The sequence below is a fragment of the Silene latifolia genome, chromosome 4, assembly GCF_048544455.1.
Source record: "Silene latifolia isolate original U9 population chromosome 4, ASM4854445v1, whole genome shotgun sequence".
Taxonomy (NCBI): Eukaryota; Viridiplantae; Streptophyta; class Magnoliopsida; order Caryophyllales; family Caryophyllaceae; genus Silene; species Silene latifolia.
In genome coordinates, this window is record NC_133529.1 from 42943568 (window position 1) to 42964868 (window position 21301).

Below are 21301 nucleotides of genomic sequence, written 5' to 3' on the forward strand. Positions count from 1 at the left end.
GGTTTAATTGTGGGTTGATAGGTATGGTATGTAATGACATTTTGTGTAAATATCACATGGGTATAAAAATAACTTGGTAATATTGTGGGCGAAATAAGGAATGTTACGTTTAGTGTGATACGTTCGTTTATAATAAGTGTTACATTTGGAGTGGTACGGAGAGAATATATTATATATAGGAATTCTAATTAGGTAAGTGCACATTCAAACCAAACAATTTTTCCCTATTTAATGTGAATTGCAAAAACATGTGAATTTGTATTTCCTTGAAACTCCAATTCCGGTTGTGAACCAAACGATCCCATAATAAAATAACAAGTACTCTCTCTATTTTATTATTTTCTTCTCATTTGTCTTGTGTCTCTAAGACGGAATTTCGACTTTCTTTTTCAACCTCTAAGTTATGATACACATTGAAAATATTAGATATGACATTAATTAAAGCGCAAACACTCTATGCATAATTTGATAACAAAAATTGAAACAACCACCCGTGCAATTTGCACGGGTTTAAAACTAGTTAATATTGAATCGAACTTGTATTAGATCGGGTCAGGCTTAGGTCACTGGTCATCAAATTTTGTGTCAGGCTTGTCTGCTAAAAACACACATCCAAAACCGCAAATAATCCACGGGGCCCAACCCGTGAATGTTATGACCTGGTGCATCAGCCCATCACCACATTATTATGACCAAATTCTTTAGATAATAGAGATCCGTCCACCTACCCAAACTTACCTAAAACCTTCCACATTCTCACCTAAAAAAAAGTAAACAAAGACAAAATTATAATCCCCTACAGTATATTATGACTATCTTGAACTTTAATTGCTCCGTATTATTTTTAAGAATGACTTAACTAGGAACGTTTTTTCCAGGAAATACTCCCCAAAAAATGGCATAATGAATCTTCATTTATTTTACTTAACTTAATTGAAAAAGCTTCTAGTATTAGAATTAGAACCTTCCTAGTAAACTTGGAGAACAAGTAGTGTGGTTCTAAGAAACCAAAATTCTGGATACCCACTTCAGCATTTCAGGTAACTGACCATCTTCATTTGATTCAAACTTTGTAACGTTGTTACCAAAATTTATAAATACGAGTAATTCTTTGTAGATTTGATTCAAAAGGTGTAATCTTTGGTTGTAATTCATGTGTTTTGTTGTTGATTTGATGTTATAATGCTGTCAAAATTGGATTGTGTAAGTTTTGATGTTAGTGATAGTGATTTAAGTAATGGGCAATTATTACGTGACATTGAAGAGATTAGTAATGGCTTATGTGTTGACAGAAATACCCACAACACTTCTTTGATTTCTTCATCTACTTTGAGGCCAAATCTGGGGGTTAAATCCCATTTTCGTGATTCGAAATCAAAGTCCAAATTGGGTTTTAATGGGGAAGATGAGTGGTCTAGGGAGGACCATAAAAGTTCTTCTATTTGGGGTTGGAAACCCTTCAAGGCATTGTCCCATATTAGGCACAAGAAGTTTGTTTGTTATTTCTTTTGTCATGTTCATTGTGTAGAGAATTTGCCATCGGATTTCGAAGGTATTTGTTTGAGTGTGCATTTGAAGAGGAAGGATAGTGTTTTGAGGACTCGTCCGTTGAGAGTCTCCAATGGAATGGTTGATTTTGAAGAGACTTTGATGAGTAAATGTACCGTTTATGGTGCCAAAAATGGACCTGGGAGTTTTATCAAGTATGATCCTAAGCATTTCTTGCTTACTGTATCAATTTTTGGGGCTAAGGAATTTGATGTTGGGAATCATTGGGTTGATCTTACGAGGTTGCTTCCCCTTACGCTTGAGGAGTTAGAGCGGGATAAATGCTCCGGGAAATGGTCGACAAGCTTTAAGCTAGACGGAAAGGCTAGAGATGCCACATTGCATGTTAGCTTTGGATTTTTAGTATCTAAGGATAGCTTGGCTGAATTGGGTGGTAATATCAAACTACCTCTAGTTCTTAACTTGGAGAAAAAGGGATTGAACAGAATGAGCTTTGTTGCTGACCGTGTTTCCGACAAGGGCAGCACCAGCCTTAGACGAACTGGCAGTGTTCCTAGTAGCTTGACTAGTCAGTGTCCTGATAAGTTTGGTTGGCCAAAGGATGTTGCTGACTTCTCCAATTCCATTGATATGCTTTATGGAAAGCTTGAAGAAGAGGGCGTTGATAATCCCGCAAAGTTTGATCTAGTTTATGAGCATCTTGAGTCTCTCAAGTTGGGACCAAACTCATTGCCTGAATCTAGAAAGGAATTCGGTGGGGCCATACACGAAGATGGTGAGGTTATAGTGACAGACAAGGGAGAAGAGCCAGAGTTAATCACTGAGAATTTGGATACCTCTACAGTGGAAGTGATTGATGTGGCTGATATCTTCAATGGTGACGGGATATCATCAGATGAAGATACTGAAACCGGTGGAAAAGAAGTCCCGGATTCAATACCAAATGACTTGTTGATAGATAAACACAATATTCCGGATATAGAAGATGGGCCCGAGATAGAACCATCGAGTAACTCAGTGTCTGGCGAGTTCAAGGTACATGATTTACTGTTAGATAAAATGGGTCTTCCTGAAATTCAAGAGTTGGCAAAATTAGAACCGTCAGAAGACTTTATGTATAGCGAGATTAAGGTAAAGAACAGGGGAAGTAAGTTGGTAAAATCTTTGAGCTTAGATGATATTGCTAAAGCCGTGGCAGAAGATTTCTGTAATATGTGGCAAGAAAGTACTCCATCAACCCCTAGTTCAAGTACTAATCTAGAGTCTCCCAGGGAACGTCTTTTGAGACAGTTTGAAGAAGATATGATGATTTGTGGAAGCTTCTTTACGGGACTTGACGAACTAGAAGATGAATTTGAATCTGACCATGCTCCTCCCAGTATCTCCTCTACAAATTATGCTGTTGACAGTGTGGATCTCTCACCCATCATCAACAGGGACACAAGTCAAAGTGTAAATCGTGCATCACGAAGTAAAATTCAGGCTCAAACCCTCGAACAATTGGAGACTCAGTCCTTGATGCAAAGATGGGGTCTAGATGAGGATGCCTTCCTGAGTTCCCCACATTATAGCTCAGGTGGGTTTGGGAGTCCTATCTTTGTTCCTCCAGAGTTAGAGGAACCAGTTGGATTGCCTCCTCTTGGAGAAGGCCTTGAGTCGTTGCTTCAATTGAAAAACGGAGGTCTTTTGCGATCTATGAGCCCTCTCCTTTTTAAAAATGCAAAAAATTGTGGAAGCTTGATAATGCAAACCTCTAAGCTTATTGTACTTCCAGCAGAGTTGAGTTCCGATATCATAGAGATATTGCAGGGTATGGCTTCAGTTGGTAGTGAGAGATTGTCCAAGAAATTGAATTCTTTATTGCCTTTGGATGAGCTCTCTGGAAGGATTATGCAGCAGCTAGCATGGGAAGCTGAAGTAGAGACGCACCCAAGGTTTGTTAGTTGATATATAATGCTTGTACTTTACTTTTGTTCGCTAGTTGTTTCCATTCCAACAGAGCCAGATAGTCATTATTCTTTGGCCTTGGAATAAAAGGAACAAAGCAAAATAGCTCATCAAATTGTTCGCGCTTCATATACAATGGGCTCGCTTGGGTTGAGGGTAATTGTTATGGAATGATGGAATTCAAACCAAAGGAGAAAAGGAGGGAAGTGATGGTGGCGAGGGAAGATGAAAGGATGTTGAGTGGTGGGAGAACTAAAAGTATGCATTATTATCTTAAGAGAAGGTGGGTAGCTATTACCCCCAAATGGAGGTAACTATTGCTTTCTCATAATACTTTCCTCACACCACCGCTACCAGCGTACCATTGCCTCTCATTTCCCATGTTTTTTTTTTGTTAACAGCAAACTGAATAACAATTACCCTCAACATGAGCGGACCTTATTTTGTTACAGTAGTAACAATCAGTTCATGCAGTTTTTCAATCATTATCATTATAGTTTATCCAAAATTTCCATGTTTCCAACACGTGCTTCAGCTATGTACGAACCCCTTATCTCTCCAGATGTTGAAGCCTTCGAGGCACTATGGTAATACTGTTGTAGTTTTCATTTGGTAGTTACGCGGTTTGATTGTGTCAAGACACTAATATCTTTCATATCTCAATGCTATGGCAGGCCGTCTGCTCATCACGAGTCTGATGTCAAGATAAGAGTAGAGGGTCTTTCAAATGCTCCATATTGCAATTCCATGGTCTCAAGCTCAGCAGTTAATGGCATTGCACCAGAGCATATAACTGCAAAAGGTTTTCATGCTTTAGCATTAGACAGCATAGAAGCCCTCTTAATAGAAGGCTTAAAAATACAGTCTGGTATGGCCTCTGAGGATCCACCTTCCAGCATTAGGGTCAATCCTGTAGGACTTCAATCTTCTGATCTGGGTGTCGGAGGAACTTTCAATTATATCGATGGATTATTGGATCTCTCTGTTTCTCTGGATGAGTGGTTGGAAATTGATGGCCAGATGATTATTGACAAAAATTGTGTTAATGATCAGACTTTGGAGTTGCTGAGAGCTCATCATGCCAGAAACTTGGCAGGAGAAGAGATTTTAGACAATGAAGCAGTCGAATGTGGAGTTTTGGGAGCTAACCTCGCACTAGCATTACTGATACAGCTCAGAGACCCACTTCGAAACTATGAACCAGTTGGTAATCCAATGCTGGGTCTAATCCAAATGGAGAGGGTTTTTAGGCGTGAAAATATAACCTCAGCAGCAGAGGTGATGGCGTGTTTGGCCGGATCAGATCCGTTGGACCGAGAAAAGTCACAGATAGATGGGGAAACTGAGAATATAGAATCTGAAAAGGATGACCAAGAAAGGGTTCCTACATTCATATTGAAAGAAGTGCATATTGCAGGAATAAATTTGGAATGTGATCGTACAGAAAGTTGGGGTTCAAAGAGACAGCAAGAATCAGGACCTCGATGGCTGCTTGCCAGTGGAATGACCCAGAAACCTGATTTACATAATTCTAAATCAAGGTCACTGGTAAGGTTGCCTACCCATGTTTTAAGGAAACCAAAAACTAGAAGCCTTCTTTGGAGCATCTCTCGCCCGATTGTAGGAGACCAAATCGACCGACAGTTGTCAACATGGGACCTACACACTCGAAACCCTGATCTTATTTTCCCTTAAAGAAGTAGCTTGATTTTCCAGGTATGAATTTTGCTGCTAAGTGATGGATGAACGGATCATAGCTTTCTTCATAATGCTATGTGAATACGAGTATAAGAGTGGAAGCATTTCTTGTGTAAGCTCAATTAGGATAATAACAGTGATCTGATGGAAGGTGTGGACGTGTATTAGCAAGACTAACAGCCACATGAGGAGCTTGTACTCTTGTATTGTGATATTGTCAATAGAAGAACGTCTCTATCTGAATTAATACTGGATACAAAATTCTATGATTGTATGGATGAAACTGATTCAAGTTCCCTTTCCCGAATCTAGGGTATTGCCTCAAAATCCTGTCTATGGCATGCAACTTGTAAGGGGATTTGATGTACGCAACCTAATGATTCGACGTAGATCTCGACACAAACGTCTTTGATAAGATAGGATAAAGCTCACTTTTTATTTTGGCTAATTTTTCGGGCAACATTTTAGCTCTTGCTGCTTCGTTGGTACCCGTAAAATTAATTGTGTGTAAAATAAGGGACAAGTTGGACAATAAGGTTATCCATCTGGAATCAAGGGTTATAAGTTGTAAATTTTCAAGGAAGATTATTTCCCTTGAGAATTACCAACATTAACAACAGTGCTCAGATGTGCAAATTTCAGGTCAATTAGTAAACCCTGCATATGTTTCTTACAAAGCCTTTTACCCATGAATTGGATAACATATTTTGATTTCAAGAGAGAATTTAGATATAATTTGAATTAGTGCCAAATTCTTTCATGTGTGTATTGAGAAACAAGCGTATATGCAGCTAAAGGTATAGTGATGCATACTACGGGTAGTGTGTGTTTGTTTAGCTGCAGATCACTAAGTAATTTTCATCTAATTTTCTGTCCAAAATAAATGATCTTATGTAGATCAAAACATGGAGCAATTGAATGAAACAATGTAGCTGACTATTATATTATAGAAGTAGAGCATTAGAAAATAATTAAGATTGTCATCCTCAGCTAAATGAATCAAAATTTAGGAATACAGTTGAGTAGTAAGGAAGAAAGAAAACAATGTGACTGGATGGATCATTATGGAATGGAAGCAAGCTAAAATGATAAAAAAACAAGAGCTTTAACGAAACGAAATTAATAGCTTCATATCATAACTTGATTACATCACACTGCAACATTATTACAAACACTAAAACAAACAGAGTAGACTGCATCACATTAGCATAATTCAAGCAACCTTAACCTCAATAGTCTTAGGTTTCTTAGGTTCGGGAGGAGGAAGCTTCTCAACAGTAACACACAAGACACCATCTTGACAAACAGCAGTAATAGCCTCCATATTTGCATTCTCAGGTAACACAAACTTCCTCATAAACTTACCAATCCTCCTCTCCATCTTCAAATACTTAACTCCACCTTCTTTCTCCTCTTCTTCTCTTTTTCGCTCACCACTTATCACCAACACATTCTCATCTTCCACTGTTACCTTGATATCCCCGCTCTTCAAACCCGGCATGTCTATCACGAACTTGTACGCTTTCGGGTATTCCTTTACGTCCGCTGCAGTGCGAGCCATTGCGCGAGCGTCGCGGACATAAGATTCAGCACCTGTTGGGGGTTTTGCGGGAGTAGTGGTGTCGTCTGCATCGAGGATGTGGTGGAGAGTGTGCAGGATCGGTGTGTCTAACCCCATTACCCGGAAATCCATGCTTCTTTTTCTTGATTGCGGAATTTTGTTTGATTTGTTTTCTAGGAAATGAGAAACTTATTATTATATGTGAGAGTTTTGTAAGATTGTTTTGATGATTTGAATGAAGAAATGGGGGGAATTTATATGAGGGAACTGAAGTTTCTAGAGATGGAAATGAGGGACTGTGCGTGGCAGTCGGGTATATGTTCTAGGATGTTCTCGACTTCTTTGTTAAACATTAAGGAATTTTCCAGAGCATAGTGGAATGCGTTTCCCGCTTTTGGTAAAACAAATATATATCAATATCAATCAATCAATATCTATCTATATTATTAAAGGAAGTTTTTTCCGAGCGATTATAGAGTCTCCAACTCTAATGAATCACTAAGGTATAATAAAATAGACTAAAAGAAATAAAAAATATATACTATTAAAAATAATATGTACGGTTTATTATTAATAATATATATGGAGTAATTTGCATACTATTGAACTTCTAAGATCATGTTACGTAATATATTTCAAAAAATTAGGAAGATCAATCAATCAATTATGATTATGATTTAACAATATTTTTGCTTTAGTTATGGGAGTTTCATGACTCCTACACTTCCTTTTATTTTGGGTGACTATAAACTAAAGTATATAAATAGGCATCTTATATTTGAGGGTTTGCACAATATTATTGTGATTTAGGTTGTTTATTTATTTATTTATTTTTAAATATGGTCTAATACGATTGCTCTTATTGATGATATTAGTTTATTTTCGCAGCCCTTTGCAAGCCAAGGATGACGGGGAGGAGCATTTGTTGACTGTTTGCAAGCCAAGGACGACGGAGGTCGGAGAGGAGGATTATACAAAGTGTGCATAGGTAGTATAATGAAAATTTGTTTCAAGTGCAACTTCATAATTTAGTTGTGACTCAAATTTATGTTAATGCATTCTAATGAGTATATTTGTTTCTTACAGTATCTATTTTTTTCCAGAAACTAAATAAGCATTCGTAGCATTGTTGTATTGAGTTTAGCCAGCAATCTATATACGTTCCTAAACACCCTATAAATACGTCTCTAGACATATTTTCTAATACGACCTGCAATCGAAGCGGGAGGAGGACGTATTCTGAGATTGGGGCGGAAGTCATCAAAGAGCATGAGCCTTTTGCAAAGATTGATGTCGGCACGTTGATGTCAGATACGATGATTGTGGACTTGCGCACACCATATAGGTGAGATAATTCGTGAATCGTTACCATAAATTAATGGTATTATTATTCAATTATTTGTCATGTAGGTGATTTAGTTTGTATTTTTTTTATCCGGTTTCAATGTTCGTAGAGTTTTTATTTATTTAAGCCTTACGATAGGAAAGCTTCTCGGAGATTAATTCGAGAAATTCATGTTATAGCGGTAAACCTAAATAAATGCATGGAAACTGGAAAGTCATATTAGATTAAACTTTTATCCATCGTTGTATGCAAAAGTGTTCACCTTGCTTAGTTGAGGTAAGTGATTGTATATTGTTGTTAACTTCAGTGTAATATTTGGTATTTTCTTCCTATTGTGGCCTCTTGAGAGTTGCGAGCTACAACTTTAGTATAATGGATACTACAATATTGATTGTTACTTTGTCTTCGTCAAAGATACGGAGTATACTATTTGAAGGAATGTATTCGGTATTCCGAAAGTATTATTCGGAAATTACAAAGGTATTTGTACACCTAAAACCGAGATATTGTAGCCTAATTACAAACGATATATAGTCCCTAACAATTAGGGAAACTAATTATACATGATTCACATAACATATTCATATATTCCAACACTATTCTCAATCAGTTTTCTTTAGACTCGCTATTGATAGGGTACTACAAATTTATTATGTTATTATATACGCGAATGTATCAAGGTCATTCCCATATCGGATAACCGTTGATCAAAATTCACGTATTGTTTTTTTTATAATGCTTGACTTAGGATAAAAGATAGTTCATTTTAGTTTAATAATGTCAACGAGCTAACATTACTGCGGGTCAGTCGGATTGGAGTCAAATTAGGCGATTCAGGTCGGGTCAGTTCTGAAGTGTCATATTATTGGGTTAGTTTGAGTCGGTTCGGGCCATTTCGTGTTTCACGTATGTTGGTCGGGTCGAGGGTCAAGTTATTTCGGGTCGGGTCATCTTAAAGTTATGAGTAAGAGAGAAAAAGTATGTTTTGTATTATTACGGTATTACTTATTTATTATTTAGTTTCGATGATTGGTTCTTGATTTTAGCGTAAATAATATTAAGTGCAATTCTAAATTAATCATTTAGTTTCTGGTCATATCCGCTTATTCGGGTGTTGCCGCTGACTCAATTTTGGGTCTCGAGTCAAGCTTTTCAAATCGGGTTAATCGGATTTGGTTGATTGTGCCAGATGTATACTTGCCTATTTTTGCAGTTATTTTAGCTTCATACTTCCTCCATTCAACTCCACTCTACCTATTTCATTTTGTACAATTCACTTATCAACATTCAATTCCGATTTTCTCTCAATACATAAGTAAAAATATATTCATGTGAGATCTTGTTTGATTCGTCTTTACGAGTAGATTAAAAATATCTAACTTTTATAATTTTTGCAAATACGTAGCTAACGATATTTACCGTGTAAAACATGCGTTGGTAAATGTGTAAAAGGAAAGTGGTAGAGTGGAGTTGAATGGAGGAAGTATTAATTAATACAGGATTATATGGTACATCATTCTTTTCACAATGTTTTAGACAAACTGCTATAGTTTACTGACACTGAATATAATATTATATAACCCAAGATGTGTGAGTCTAGTGGAATTCCAGGGTAACCTCAAAGCCTCCTAAGGAGGAATTGCGAGGTCCTGGGTTCGATTCCCTAGATGAACACTTTCTGGGACCGACGCCGGAGAGGGAATAATCCCGCGGAAAGAACTCACGTAGTACGGGCGCCAGCGGTGGGGTCCGATCCGGGAGGATCCAACCTCCTCGTCATCAAAAAAAAAAAAAAAAAAAAAAAGAATATAATATTATAGTATGTGTGTATAACTAACTATTAATTGTTAACTGATTACCTCTCAATCAAGCTCATTTGAAAACAAATCAATGTTACGTTTAGTCATACTAATTTAACATATTTCCCAAGAGGCCAAGACCATTCTTTAAGAAACGCAGTTAATCAATCAATAAGCTCACTTCTTTCATTTCTTTTACAATTTAACTATTTTACCTTTTTTTTTTTAAAAAAAATATTTGTTTTCGTTAGATTAAATAACTAATGAGAGTAATTCAAATGATCTTTTTCATATTCAACAATTTTTAATATTTAGATTATACACTTTGACATAGTACCGGTGCTTCATTATACAAGATAGGACATTACAAATAGGCCCGTGCATCGCACGGGCATTAAATCTAGTATATACTTAAAAGAGGAACTTTTCGAACAATTTTATTGGTTATTGCTTTTGTTCAATAAATTATGTATATAAAAATAAGAAGATAAACTTACAACTATATTACGCATTAAAATTAAAATAAAATATTGTGTAACCGGTGAAAAAAATAGAAATAATAATAGTAAGATGTTACGGAAAATATGATCATGATTTTCCAACTAAACTTTGACCACAACTAAAAGATTAACCGTATGCAAATTGAAAGCATAATAAAACACCTTTATTTAATCATAGATAACTAAGAATCCGTTACATGAGAACTAACCTATATAAAGAGTTGTTGATTATTGATTTCAATGTTCACTATTGTCTCAAATACGTGAATATAACTCATTGATTCATCGATTGTATATTGTGTGGAACAAACTTTAGATTTGAGGGCTAATCCATTGTTTTGTTTTATTCGTAGGATTTAGAGACATAAATCGAAAAAAAGGCCAATGATGAGACTTATTAAGGTAATTCAAGTTTCCTCCTTTCATTTAGTTTCCTTATAGCGATGATTAATTATATCTCACGCATTTATGTCATTTTTTGTTTTTATCGATAAATGAAAATTTATTGTAAGATGTGGTTTGCGCAAGATAAAGCTACGTGAGAAGACGATTTTATGGATAACAATGCTAAACCAAGTATGAGGAATGACTTGGATGCTTTGTTTAAGGAAGATAAGCTTAGGAGAATCTGATAACGTAAGATGTATGTAGTATTGAACGGTATTGCATGTTTTATCTGTATCGTTTATATATCCGATCATTAGTTTAATGATATTTTCATCGAGTTGTTTTCGTTTGTTTGGTTTTTAATTTTCGTTTTACGCAAAAATCGTTCTGATAGGATACTGGTAGTGGCTAACAATATTGTGATATTATAATTTAGAAACTCCACACACTTCTATATAACAACATAAAAAGGCTTCTTGAGCCTCCATTGAGATGCCACGTGTCACGCCTAAAATGCCTGCCACCTATCGCCTGTTAATTAATTTAAAAAATTACCATTTGCTGCCGACATATCTTTTACAACTTACAGTAACATTAAGTCCCTTAAAAACGGCAGACATAACTTCTACACTCATTCGTCTTCCTTGGTGGCTCACCGTAGAGCTTCCACACAAAAATAACCGAAGTTCATAATTAAATGCCTCAATTAATTACCCCATTATTACATCTTCATTACCAATTCATTATATGTATTGAACAGCAATCCAATAAAACAACGTTTCTATCTATTGGCATCTGATGATTCCCTCAATCAAATTCGCGCAGCAATTGTCCTAACCGTTCAAACTGGTAGTAAATACTTCACCCGGTACCACTCCGCTACATACACCGAACGAGGCCACAAATTATGGCATGCTCTTCTCATTGGAGTGTTGGTAAGAAAACTTCTTAAACTTTTTAAATTTATAATTGATTGCTTGATTTTTTTTATTGAAGATTAGTGGAGATTGGAGCCGACACTGATTTGTTGATTTAATTAGAAATTGATATATGGGATAACCGGTATTTCTATAGCGGGGTTTAAAGGGGCTAGCTTACAACGGAGATTAGCATATAACACACAAAATAAAAGGTATGTTGGCTTTTACTCAACAAGTTTTCAAGTTTTTTACCTCTTTGAGATCTTTCTTTACTTTGCAGCATGTCTCCGATCTTTGCTTCCAGTGGTAGTTTGGTATGTTATTTATTTTGTTGTTTTTTATACACTATGTTATGTTTATACGTTAGTATATGATGATAGCTGTTATGGTTTGATTCTGATAATTAACTTGCTTAATTTCTGTTACTGAATGATCGATTAGAGTAGCCCTTTTTTTATTGGATGATAGCTGTTATGGTGTGTTGGTTGTAGTACCGAGTACGTACCACCCATATTGTAAATGGGTGATTTTGTTTTATGGATTGACTAACTAAAGGGATTACTAACATTATTTCCATGTTACAAGGTGATTTTGTTAAACAATTTGGGTTATTTTGTGTATATTCTTCGAATTCCTGCTGAAAGAAGGATAAATCAAGTCAATTTATTTACCGAGTTTACCTGACAATTTTTATAACTTAGGGCCATATATTACTCCGTATATGTTAACTGTCACTAGATTTCCAGTGATATATATGAGTTATGTTAATGGTTTGTTATGATCATATTAGAAAACTATAGATGAGTACAACCTTGGTCTATTTGGATTTTTCAGGAGAAGATGAACTTTACCGTGGGGGATCGATATACTCGAATCCTAAGGAAGCTGGTAGCTTTTTGTCCCTCGATGACAATCCTGTGGATGTTTTATTCGCTTGTAAGAGGGCTCGAGTCAATGACCCTTTGGTCGCTAGGGAAGAGATTGTGGAGTTGAGAAAGTGGGCCAATTCTCTCCTAGATGAGTGCCTACATGAGTCGTTAATTAGGTGCTTACCCGGTAACGAAGAGAGGAGTACATGTGCTAGTGTTTCGAAGCGTTGTCTTATGTTGTTAAGCACGATCCCGTGGGAAGACCTTTATAGTAAGAATGAGGCCGAAATTACAGTTATGGATAAGGATCTAGGAAACGAGAGCGATGGATTACGGATTCGCTTGGGAGTACTGCCTCAATTTGAAGTCGGTTAACATCAGAAACTCCCCACTGGTCGATGGTCGCCATTAGAACAACAAAAATTCTTATTTAAGACGGGTATATACGTCTTAAGTCTCGAAAAAAGAAAACTCATCAGGGAATTTGTTAGTGGAAAATTAATTAATTGCATAAGTAGAAAATGACTCTATTGTGGCCACCCTTACAAAAATAAATTTAGAGACTACGGAGTAATATTATAAATGGGATTGGTATGATCTCAGATCTAAAGCCTTTCTTGTAGGTGGAGGACTACTTTGTTAGATTAAAAGAAATGTATGTAAACAAAACAAGTGGGCGGAGAAATTTAGGAGCGCGCATAAGATTGTAAATTTTCATTATTTCTTACTTCTATTGCAAACCGATTTGGTGACTCACAAGAAGAGTTCATAAGCACATAGGACGCTATCATTCCTAACAATGAAGGACCAAAAATGAGATAAAATCATTGAGTTGACTTGGTTAGGGTAAATTCAATTCAATAGGATTAACGCACATATTTGTTATTATGGTGTTAATTGTTTAACAACACTCACGGCACTAACAATGCCACGAATAAAAAACGATCCGTGAATTTCACGGGCAATAGAACTAGTTCTAATATAATATTACTATAACCGATAGTTTCGACTTTGCTTACACCAGAAGGCAGAAGTAGTTTGTCATACAATATTGATTGTGCGTGATCAGGCCTATTTAATTTTAGAATTAACTCATCTGACTTTTTTAACGATGTGGTTCATAGAAACGCCTCAATATACTTATTTGTCTCCAATCTTTCAGCTAAATAAGGATTTCAACATATAAAATTTCGAGTGAAAATTGGTTAGGGAGATCAAATTTGTGTAGATGTAAGTTTAATAAGATTTCTAACTTCAAAAAGTGACCTTATTGTTATCTAAGAGTTCATATTTTATAACCTATTATAAATTTAAAGTATAAATTTATTACATATAGTATTACAATATTAAAATCTACCATGAATTTGATCTGTCTATGAACTCTTATCTAAACATTCCCCTACTATCAATACCTTTGAAGCAACGGACGGAGATTTGTTTTGTAGAAGCAAACTTAATCTTTTACAACCGATTCCAACAAATTGAAAAAAAAACGTATGCATAATTATGGATTATAACCAGGGTAAGTCTCTAAAACGGTTTTACAATAAAATATTTTAAAGCTATATGTCAAAGACTTTAATACCCTCAACATGAAACCATAGTGGTTAGTTGATGCAACTAATTTTATGTGGTTGTATGGTGCATTGGTGCAGGTAATTTTAGTAGGGTTATTTAAGTAGAATATTAACTTCAGTATACAACAACACTTATTAAGACATATTAAGACAGTTTTATACACAAATTACCGTGACAACATAAAGTATATTTGGGTAAGACACAATTATATTTAATTATATTTATAAACTCCTTGCATTGTATCCAGTGGCGTATCCAGGATTTCAGTAAAGGGGGGGCACAGTAAGAAAAAAAAAATTTGCGGACAACATTTATACATTAAAATTCAAATATCGTCTTGATTTTATGGTTCTATTTTGATTTTTGTGTTTGTGTTTATGTTGTTTCTGTCTCTGGGTTGTGTTTATCGTCTTTTTTTTTTTTCTAAAAAAAAAAAATTTTTTTTTTAATTTTTTTTTTTTGTCACGTGAGGGCACGTGCCCTCACTTCCCCTCCCCCCCCCCCCCCCCCAAATCCGCCCCTGATTGTATCCATGAGAAATGCTCTTCTCCGTCAAATTGTTGTGCCTTTTCATATGACGTTGAGTTTGGTTACTAAGGATTGTTTTTTATGACCCGAGACAAATAATTCCTTATTTTTCTTTTTTTTTTAAAAAAAAAAAAAAATTCACTTACAAAAGCATCCACCTTAACTCAGCCTTGCAATACGACTTACACAACGTCATGATAAATTCTTGAAAGCCACTGTTACGATGTGACCTGATACTTAAAGATAATTGTACTCGAGTAACTCGGTCTTTATGTACGCTCATTACACTGGTACATTTGGGTTCAGATAGATTGGTAAAAGTCAGAATGGGCAAATTCATCTCTCGAAGAACACATGATTATGGGGAATTGGGTGATAAATATGAAATTTTTTTTAACCTGAAATATCATAGTAAAGTTAATACGAAGTATTAAAAAATTATATATGTCATAGGGTGATTTTATGTCACATCAATTTTGTATGGTGCAGTCTAAAAGTTTCATGACGGGTTTATTTAAAATACAATTAAGTGAGTCAATTCCGTTTCAGTTCAAGTTTATTAGGTCGTGTCAACATGTTCATGCTAAACAGTCTTGCTCTAAATAAACAATAAAACAATTGTTGTCTTTGATATTTATACAAAGTGACCAAAACCTAGGTAAATAGTCGGCGTAAAAAATCATTTTGAGCAACAAACAGATGATAAATATTTAGAAACAATTGTTAGGATTTGGTCCGGGCAACGCCCGGGCTTGAACACTAGTATATATATAAAAGAGAGTTTTTTCGAGCGATTTGAGAGCGTCCACATCATCAAAAATAAATTTAGGAAAGTATAATTTTTGATGTAAAAAATAAAGTGGAAAATCTTTTAATTATTATAATATGTATATTTCCTAAATTATATTTAAGTGATATTTCCAATTTTATATCAAACTTTTACATTTCATTTGTCAAAAAAAATATCGTTAAAAAAATTATGAAAATAATATAATTAGCTTTGTGGTAAAAAATGCTATCATTAGAGTATAAATTTCATATTATTTGCACATATTAAAGATGGTGTATTTCTTAGTATGTAAAACTGTGTACTTTTTAGTATGTTTTCTCCCACATTGAAAAATAAGTAGGTGTGGTGAACATACTACATATAAATAGTAGAATTGTCCCACATTGAAAGATTAGTATAAGGTGGGTGATTCTATAATTATAAATAGGAGGCATACTTGGAACTTATGCATCAACCCAAAATCTTTTGAGCCTCTTAAGTATTGTCTTGGAGAGTTCTTACAAGTTTATATCATTATATTTTCTACCTATAGATTTTATATGTCTCACATTGAAAAATAATGTAGGTGTGGTAAATATACCACGTTTAAATAATATAATTAGAATTGTGTTAAAAAAATAATGTAGGTGTGGTAAATATACTACGTTTAAATAATATAATTAAAATTGTGTTAAAAAAAATTCTATCATTAGAGTATAGGTTTATATCATTTGCACATATTCTAATTATGATAAAAAAACAAAAAAAAATGTATGAATATTAATAGATGTATTTGCTTATTATTAAATCGGGTTGGATGTCGAATTAGGTTCAAAAAACATGGTGTACTTTTAAATATGTTATTCATCTAACATTGAAAAATAATGTAGGTGTGATAAATATATACTACGTATAAATAGTTGAATTGTCCCACACCATAAGATTAATTAATTTTTAAGATCACCTCACCTTATGATAATTTTCTGATGTGGGACAATTCAACTAATTATATCATTTATATGTAGTATATTTACCACACTTACATTATTTTTCAATGTGGGACAAATAACACACGAAAAAGTACACCATCTTTTTTGCAGCTATTTCGATATCCAACCCGATTTAATAATGAGAAAATATTATACTATCTATTTATATTCGTACGTTTTTTTTCCATTTTTTTGTCATAATTAAATACAAATGATATGATTTAAATTACATTTTTTTTCCTAACACGATTTTTAAGATGTAATTGAGGGAACAATAAAATGTATAAACAAATGCAAAATATTTCCTTTTTCTGGTGCGATTTTGATTAATGTTAAAAATTATGATGTATTTTAGTTACTCAAATGTAATGAGGCATAATAAGTACCTATATTTGAAAGTTAAAAAGATTTAATTCAACTATTAATCAAAGTAAAAAAGCTTATTATTGATTTGTTTGTGGATTCAAGGTAAGATCTATTTTAGTATAGAGATTATCATTATATGACACAAACAAATTTATGTATATTTAGCACCCATTTTATTTTTTAATTATGATTTTGTCTTAAATAAAGTTATTATACTATTGATTGTCTTAAAATAAACATTATAATATCACTAATATAGTAATATATAATCGATTTATAAATAACAACGTGATTAATATTTGTATGATATTGTTGTAACTAAGGTTTGCCGTTAATACAAACTCTTATAAGAACTCTCTAAGATAATTTTTAAGCGATTCAAAAGATTTTGGGTTGATACCCCTAAGTTTCAAATATGACTCATATTTATAATCATGTGATACCTCCCTCACCTCATGATACTATTCTAATGTGAGACAATTCAACTATTTATACTAACCCAGTTTAATAATAATAAGCAAATACTATACTATTTATTAATAGGTTCATATCATTTGCACATATTTTAATTATGATAAAAAAACAAAAAAAAACGTATGAATATTAGTAGATGTATTTGCTTATTATTAAATCGGGTTGGATGTCGAATTAGGTTCAACAAATATGGTGTACTTTTAAATATGTTATTCATCTCACATTGAAAAATAATGTAGGTGTGATAAATATATACTACGTATAAATAGTTGAATTGTCCCACACCATAAGATTATCATAGGTGGGGTGATTCCATGATTATAAATAGGATTTATCCTTGGACCTTAGGTATCACCCCAAATATATTAAATCTCTTATTATAATTAATTATTATATAAGAGACTTTAAACATAATCTTGAATTAAATGCTTAATTTTTAAAGTTGCAATATTATTTTAGGTGGGAGAAAGATCGATAAAATGGTTAATATTATAGCGGAAATTTTTCATGTTACCCTCGAATTTTGTTAGATTACACATAATACCCCTAATTTTAAGTTTGTACATATAATACCCTTGTGTTTACTTTTTTTCATAACGCCGTTACTCATATGAGTAACTAGATGAGTAATTGAGCATGCCATGTTATTTGTGTTTTGTTATTTAGGTATTAAATGTTTGTTTATTAAATAAAATATGGATTTAAGAATTAGATGGTTAAGTGTTTGTGTAATAGACGATAACAAAAGAAAAAAGGCGTCAAAAGTCATAGGAGTAATGACATTATGACGGAAGTTGTCAAATGGTATTCTAGGAAAGAAAAAGGTGAACACAAGGGGTACCATTTGTAGAAACTTAAAATTAAGGGTACCATGTGTAATCTATCAAAGTTCAAGGTTACCATGAGAAATTTCCAATATTATAATGATATAGTTAACTAAAATTTCATTTAAAAGAGAGAGATATTCGTACCAATAAAACAATAAAGGAGGTATTATTTTATGTCACGCCATCAAACTTAACGTCCATTTAACAGCCTTTATATGGGGGTACCATGGGCAAAAAAATGGAACCTCAAGGATACTGTAGGCAGATTCTTAAAAGTAGAGGCAACATGGAAAATCGACAAAATTAAAGGGTACCATTCAGAAATTTCCGTATCTCAATTATGATAAAAAAATGAAGAAAAACAACGACAAATATTAATGGAGAGTACTTGATCATATTATTAAATTTAAATATAACTATTAGATATAATGAGTAACAATTAAGTAGATGTATTCGATATTCGGGATCGGGTGAATGTCGAACTAAGTGCAAAGAAGATGGTGTAATTAAAGTATGTTATTTGTCCCACATTGAAAAACAATGCAAGTTTGATGATATACTACGTATAAATGGTAGAATTGTCCCACATCAGAAAAATAATCCAAGTTTGGTGAATATATTACTTACGGAAATTTCCCATGGTACCCTCGAACTTTGTATCACCCCAAATACATTAAATCCCCTCATTTTAAGTTTGTACATATGGTACCCTTTATATTTACTTCTTTCTTTCCCAAAATACCCTTAACAAAGTTTAAAGTCATAACACCGTTAGTTTATTTACATCTAATGAACACTTTACCTCCTTTTACCCATAATACATTTTATAATCCCTAATCTTCATCTTATTGCTTTACATCTTCAATTTTAATCTCACTCATCCCCTCTACCACTACCACCACACCACCATTTTTTCGACAACCACCATTAGTCTCACACGGAGCTCGGCAAAACTCATAATTGATTACAACCACTCAAAAAGCTTTTTGCTGTTTTGTTTTTAGTTGGTCCTAAGAATTCTTGTAAAGTATAGTACTTTTGGGAATTAGGAGGAATTGGCATATACATGGGAATTGAAACGGGAGTTTGTGAGTAACATGCCCCCTCTCTTTCGTAAAATTCACTCCTCTAAATCCCTCCTATTTTCAAATCATCACAGATTCATCTTTTTTTTTTCCATATTTTTTGAAACATTCAACAAATTAAACCAATTGACAACCTAATTTGCAAAAATTGTGTGATTTTAAGTCCAGAGAAACCAATTGAAAGCATGTATTTAGAACCAAATTCGAGCAAGTTCTTCAAATCAGAGATAAATAACATGTTTTGGTAAGCAAATTTGAACTTCAAACCGATGGTGGTAGTATGGTCTGGATTGGGTATTATTTTATGTCACGCCGATGGTGTCTATGGCGGTGGCGGGTCCCACGATGGTGCGGCTCCGATCATGGTGTCGATGGCGGTGGCGGGTCCAAAAAAATGTGATTGGGTATTGCCGGTATTGGTGGGTGATTGAATATAGGGAAAGAATGAGAGGTGGTTTGCAAATAGTGATGAGTGATTGAGATTGAATTGGTTTAGGTTTGGGTATTTCGATCAATTCTAGGAGGACACCTTTTTGATGCGTAAAAAAATGGGGGTCGTGCGTGGTGGGGGTTTGGTGGGTGGTGGTGGTAGAAGTGATGAGTTAGATTTAGATTAGGTTTGAAGATGGAGAAGCAAGAAGATAAAGATTAGGGATAATTATAAAATGTGTAATGGGTAAAAGCAAGAGGTAAGGTGTTTATTAGAGGTTATTAGAGGTAAATTAACGGCGTTATGACGGAAAGTCTGCTAAGGGTATTTTGGGAAAGAAAAACGTAAATATAGGGGTACCATATGTATAAAGTTAAAATGAGGGGTACCATGTGTAATCTGCCAAAGTTCGAGGGTACCATGGGAAAAAACCGTATTACTTATAAATAATAGAATTGTCCCACATCGAAAGATTAGTATAAGGTGTGGGTGATTATATGATTATAAATAAGAGTTAACCTGCGTATATATTAATCTTTTTTTTTTTTTTTTTTTTGAAAGAGATATTTTAATAATATGTAAACAAATCATTAGACATAGAATGTAAACATAAACCCTTATGTTTTTTTGCATTATAAATAAGTTAATTACCCCGTTGCAACGCACGGGCATTCAAACTAGTAAATAAATAAAATTACGTTCATTAATTAATTATAACTATTTAGGCTCCGTTTGGCACGACACTTCAGGTAGCTTATTTGGTTAAAATTTCAGCTACCTAATTTTTTTGCAAGTGTTTGGCAAGTAGCTTATTTGGGCAAATAAGGTACCTGAAATGAAATGCTACCTCAAGTAGCATTTGAGAAATCAGGTATCTGAAATGACTTATTTTCCATTTTGTACCCCTTTATTTTATAATATTAAATAATTTTCATATCCTTTTACGTCATTTTACCAAAATCAGTTACCTTTTCAGTTAGTTTGTCAAACAAATTTTTTATAATCAGTTACCTTATCAGCTCCTACTTTTCAGCTACTTTATCAGTTACCTTTTCAGGTTTCAGTTACCTTTTCACTTTTCAGCTACCTTTTCAGGTAGTTTTGCCAAACAGAGCTTAGAGCATGTTTGGCCTGGCTTATGAAAAAGAATTTTTGCTTTTGTAAAGGAGTTTTTATAAAAGCTATTTCTTAATAAAATTGGTCTTGTTTGGCCAAAGTTTTTGAAAAATCGATTTTACTAGTTTTGTCATGTTTGGCCTAACTGGTTTTTATCATTTTTTTTTATTAAATGTAAATATATATATATATATATATATATATATATATATATATATATATATATATATATATATATATATATATATATATATATATATATATAAATGTGGCTATCAAATTTTGGCGCCGTTGTCGGGGAAGGGCAACATAGCTAAAGCTTGTTTTTGAACGATTGGTCTTTAATTAGTGTAGTTAGTCTTTGTAAATATAGGACTCCTTTACTTGCTTTAGTTTGTTTATTTCTTTGATTTGATGGCTACTCGTTATTGTCGCCAAACTCATGATGAACCATTTTACAAGTTTTTTAATAGAATGAAAGAGTTTAACTCTCTACGTGAATACCCTTATGAGATGAGAAAGCTTTGTAAGGTGGTATATAATGGGTTGAATGAAGAAACTTTGTTCCTTACCGATAAATTGACTAATCAAGAATTTATTGGCA

At 33.8% G+C, this 21301-nt stretch overlaps 2 protein-coding genes across 3 annotated transcripts; one reads left to right on the top strand and one right to left on the bottom strand.

Annotated features, from left to right (window-relative positions):
• The first annotated feature begins 756 nt into the window (after positions 1-756).
• Positions 757-5602, top strand: LOC141653470 (protein PLASTID MOVEMENT IMPAIRED 1-RELATED 1-like). 2 transcript variants are annotated; one of them, XM_074461241.1, is made up of 3 exons: positions 760-1040; positions 1293-3443; positions 4131-5602. In XM_074461241.1, exons 2-3 carry the CDS (start codon positions 1627-1629, stop codon positions 5149-5151), a joined length of 2838 nt encoding a protein of 945 aa, XP_074317342.1. In that variant the 5' UTR covers positions 760-1040; positions 1293-1626; the 3' UTR covers positions 5152-5602. The 2 variants fall into 2 exon arrangements, with proteins under 2 accessions (XP_074317341.1, XP_074317342.1); XM_074461240.1 differs by having other exon boundaries at positions 757-3443.
• A 656-nt stretch (positions 5603-6258) lies between these two features.
• LOC141653471 (17.1 kDa class II heat shock protein-like) lies at positions 6259-7076 on the bottom strand. The gene has a single exon (XM_074461242.1). The coding sequence runs from the start codon at positions 6845-6847 to the stop codon at positions 6368-6370; it is 480 nt and encodes a 159-aa protein (XP_074317343.1). The 5' UTR covers positions 6848-7076; the 3' UTR covers positions 6259-6367.
• Between the last annotated feature and the right edge of the window lie 14225 nt (positions 7077-21301).

What these genes read in the sequence shown, in the direction of transcription:
- LOC141653471 (XM_074461242.1), bottom strand. Translation starts at nt 6,847, where the DNA reads ATGGATTTCCGGGTAATGGGGTTAGACACACCGATCCTGCACACTCTC.
- LOC141653470 (XM_074461240.1), top strand. Translation starts at nt 1,183, where the DNA reads ATGCTGTCAAAATTGGATTGTGTAAGTTTTGATGTTAGTGATAGTGAT. An exon ending in GAAGTAGAGACGCACCCAAG is followed by an intron (nt 3,444 to 4,130) that starts GTTTGTTAGTTG and finishes ATGCTATGGCAG; the next exon opens with GCCGTCTGCTCATCACGAGT.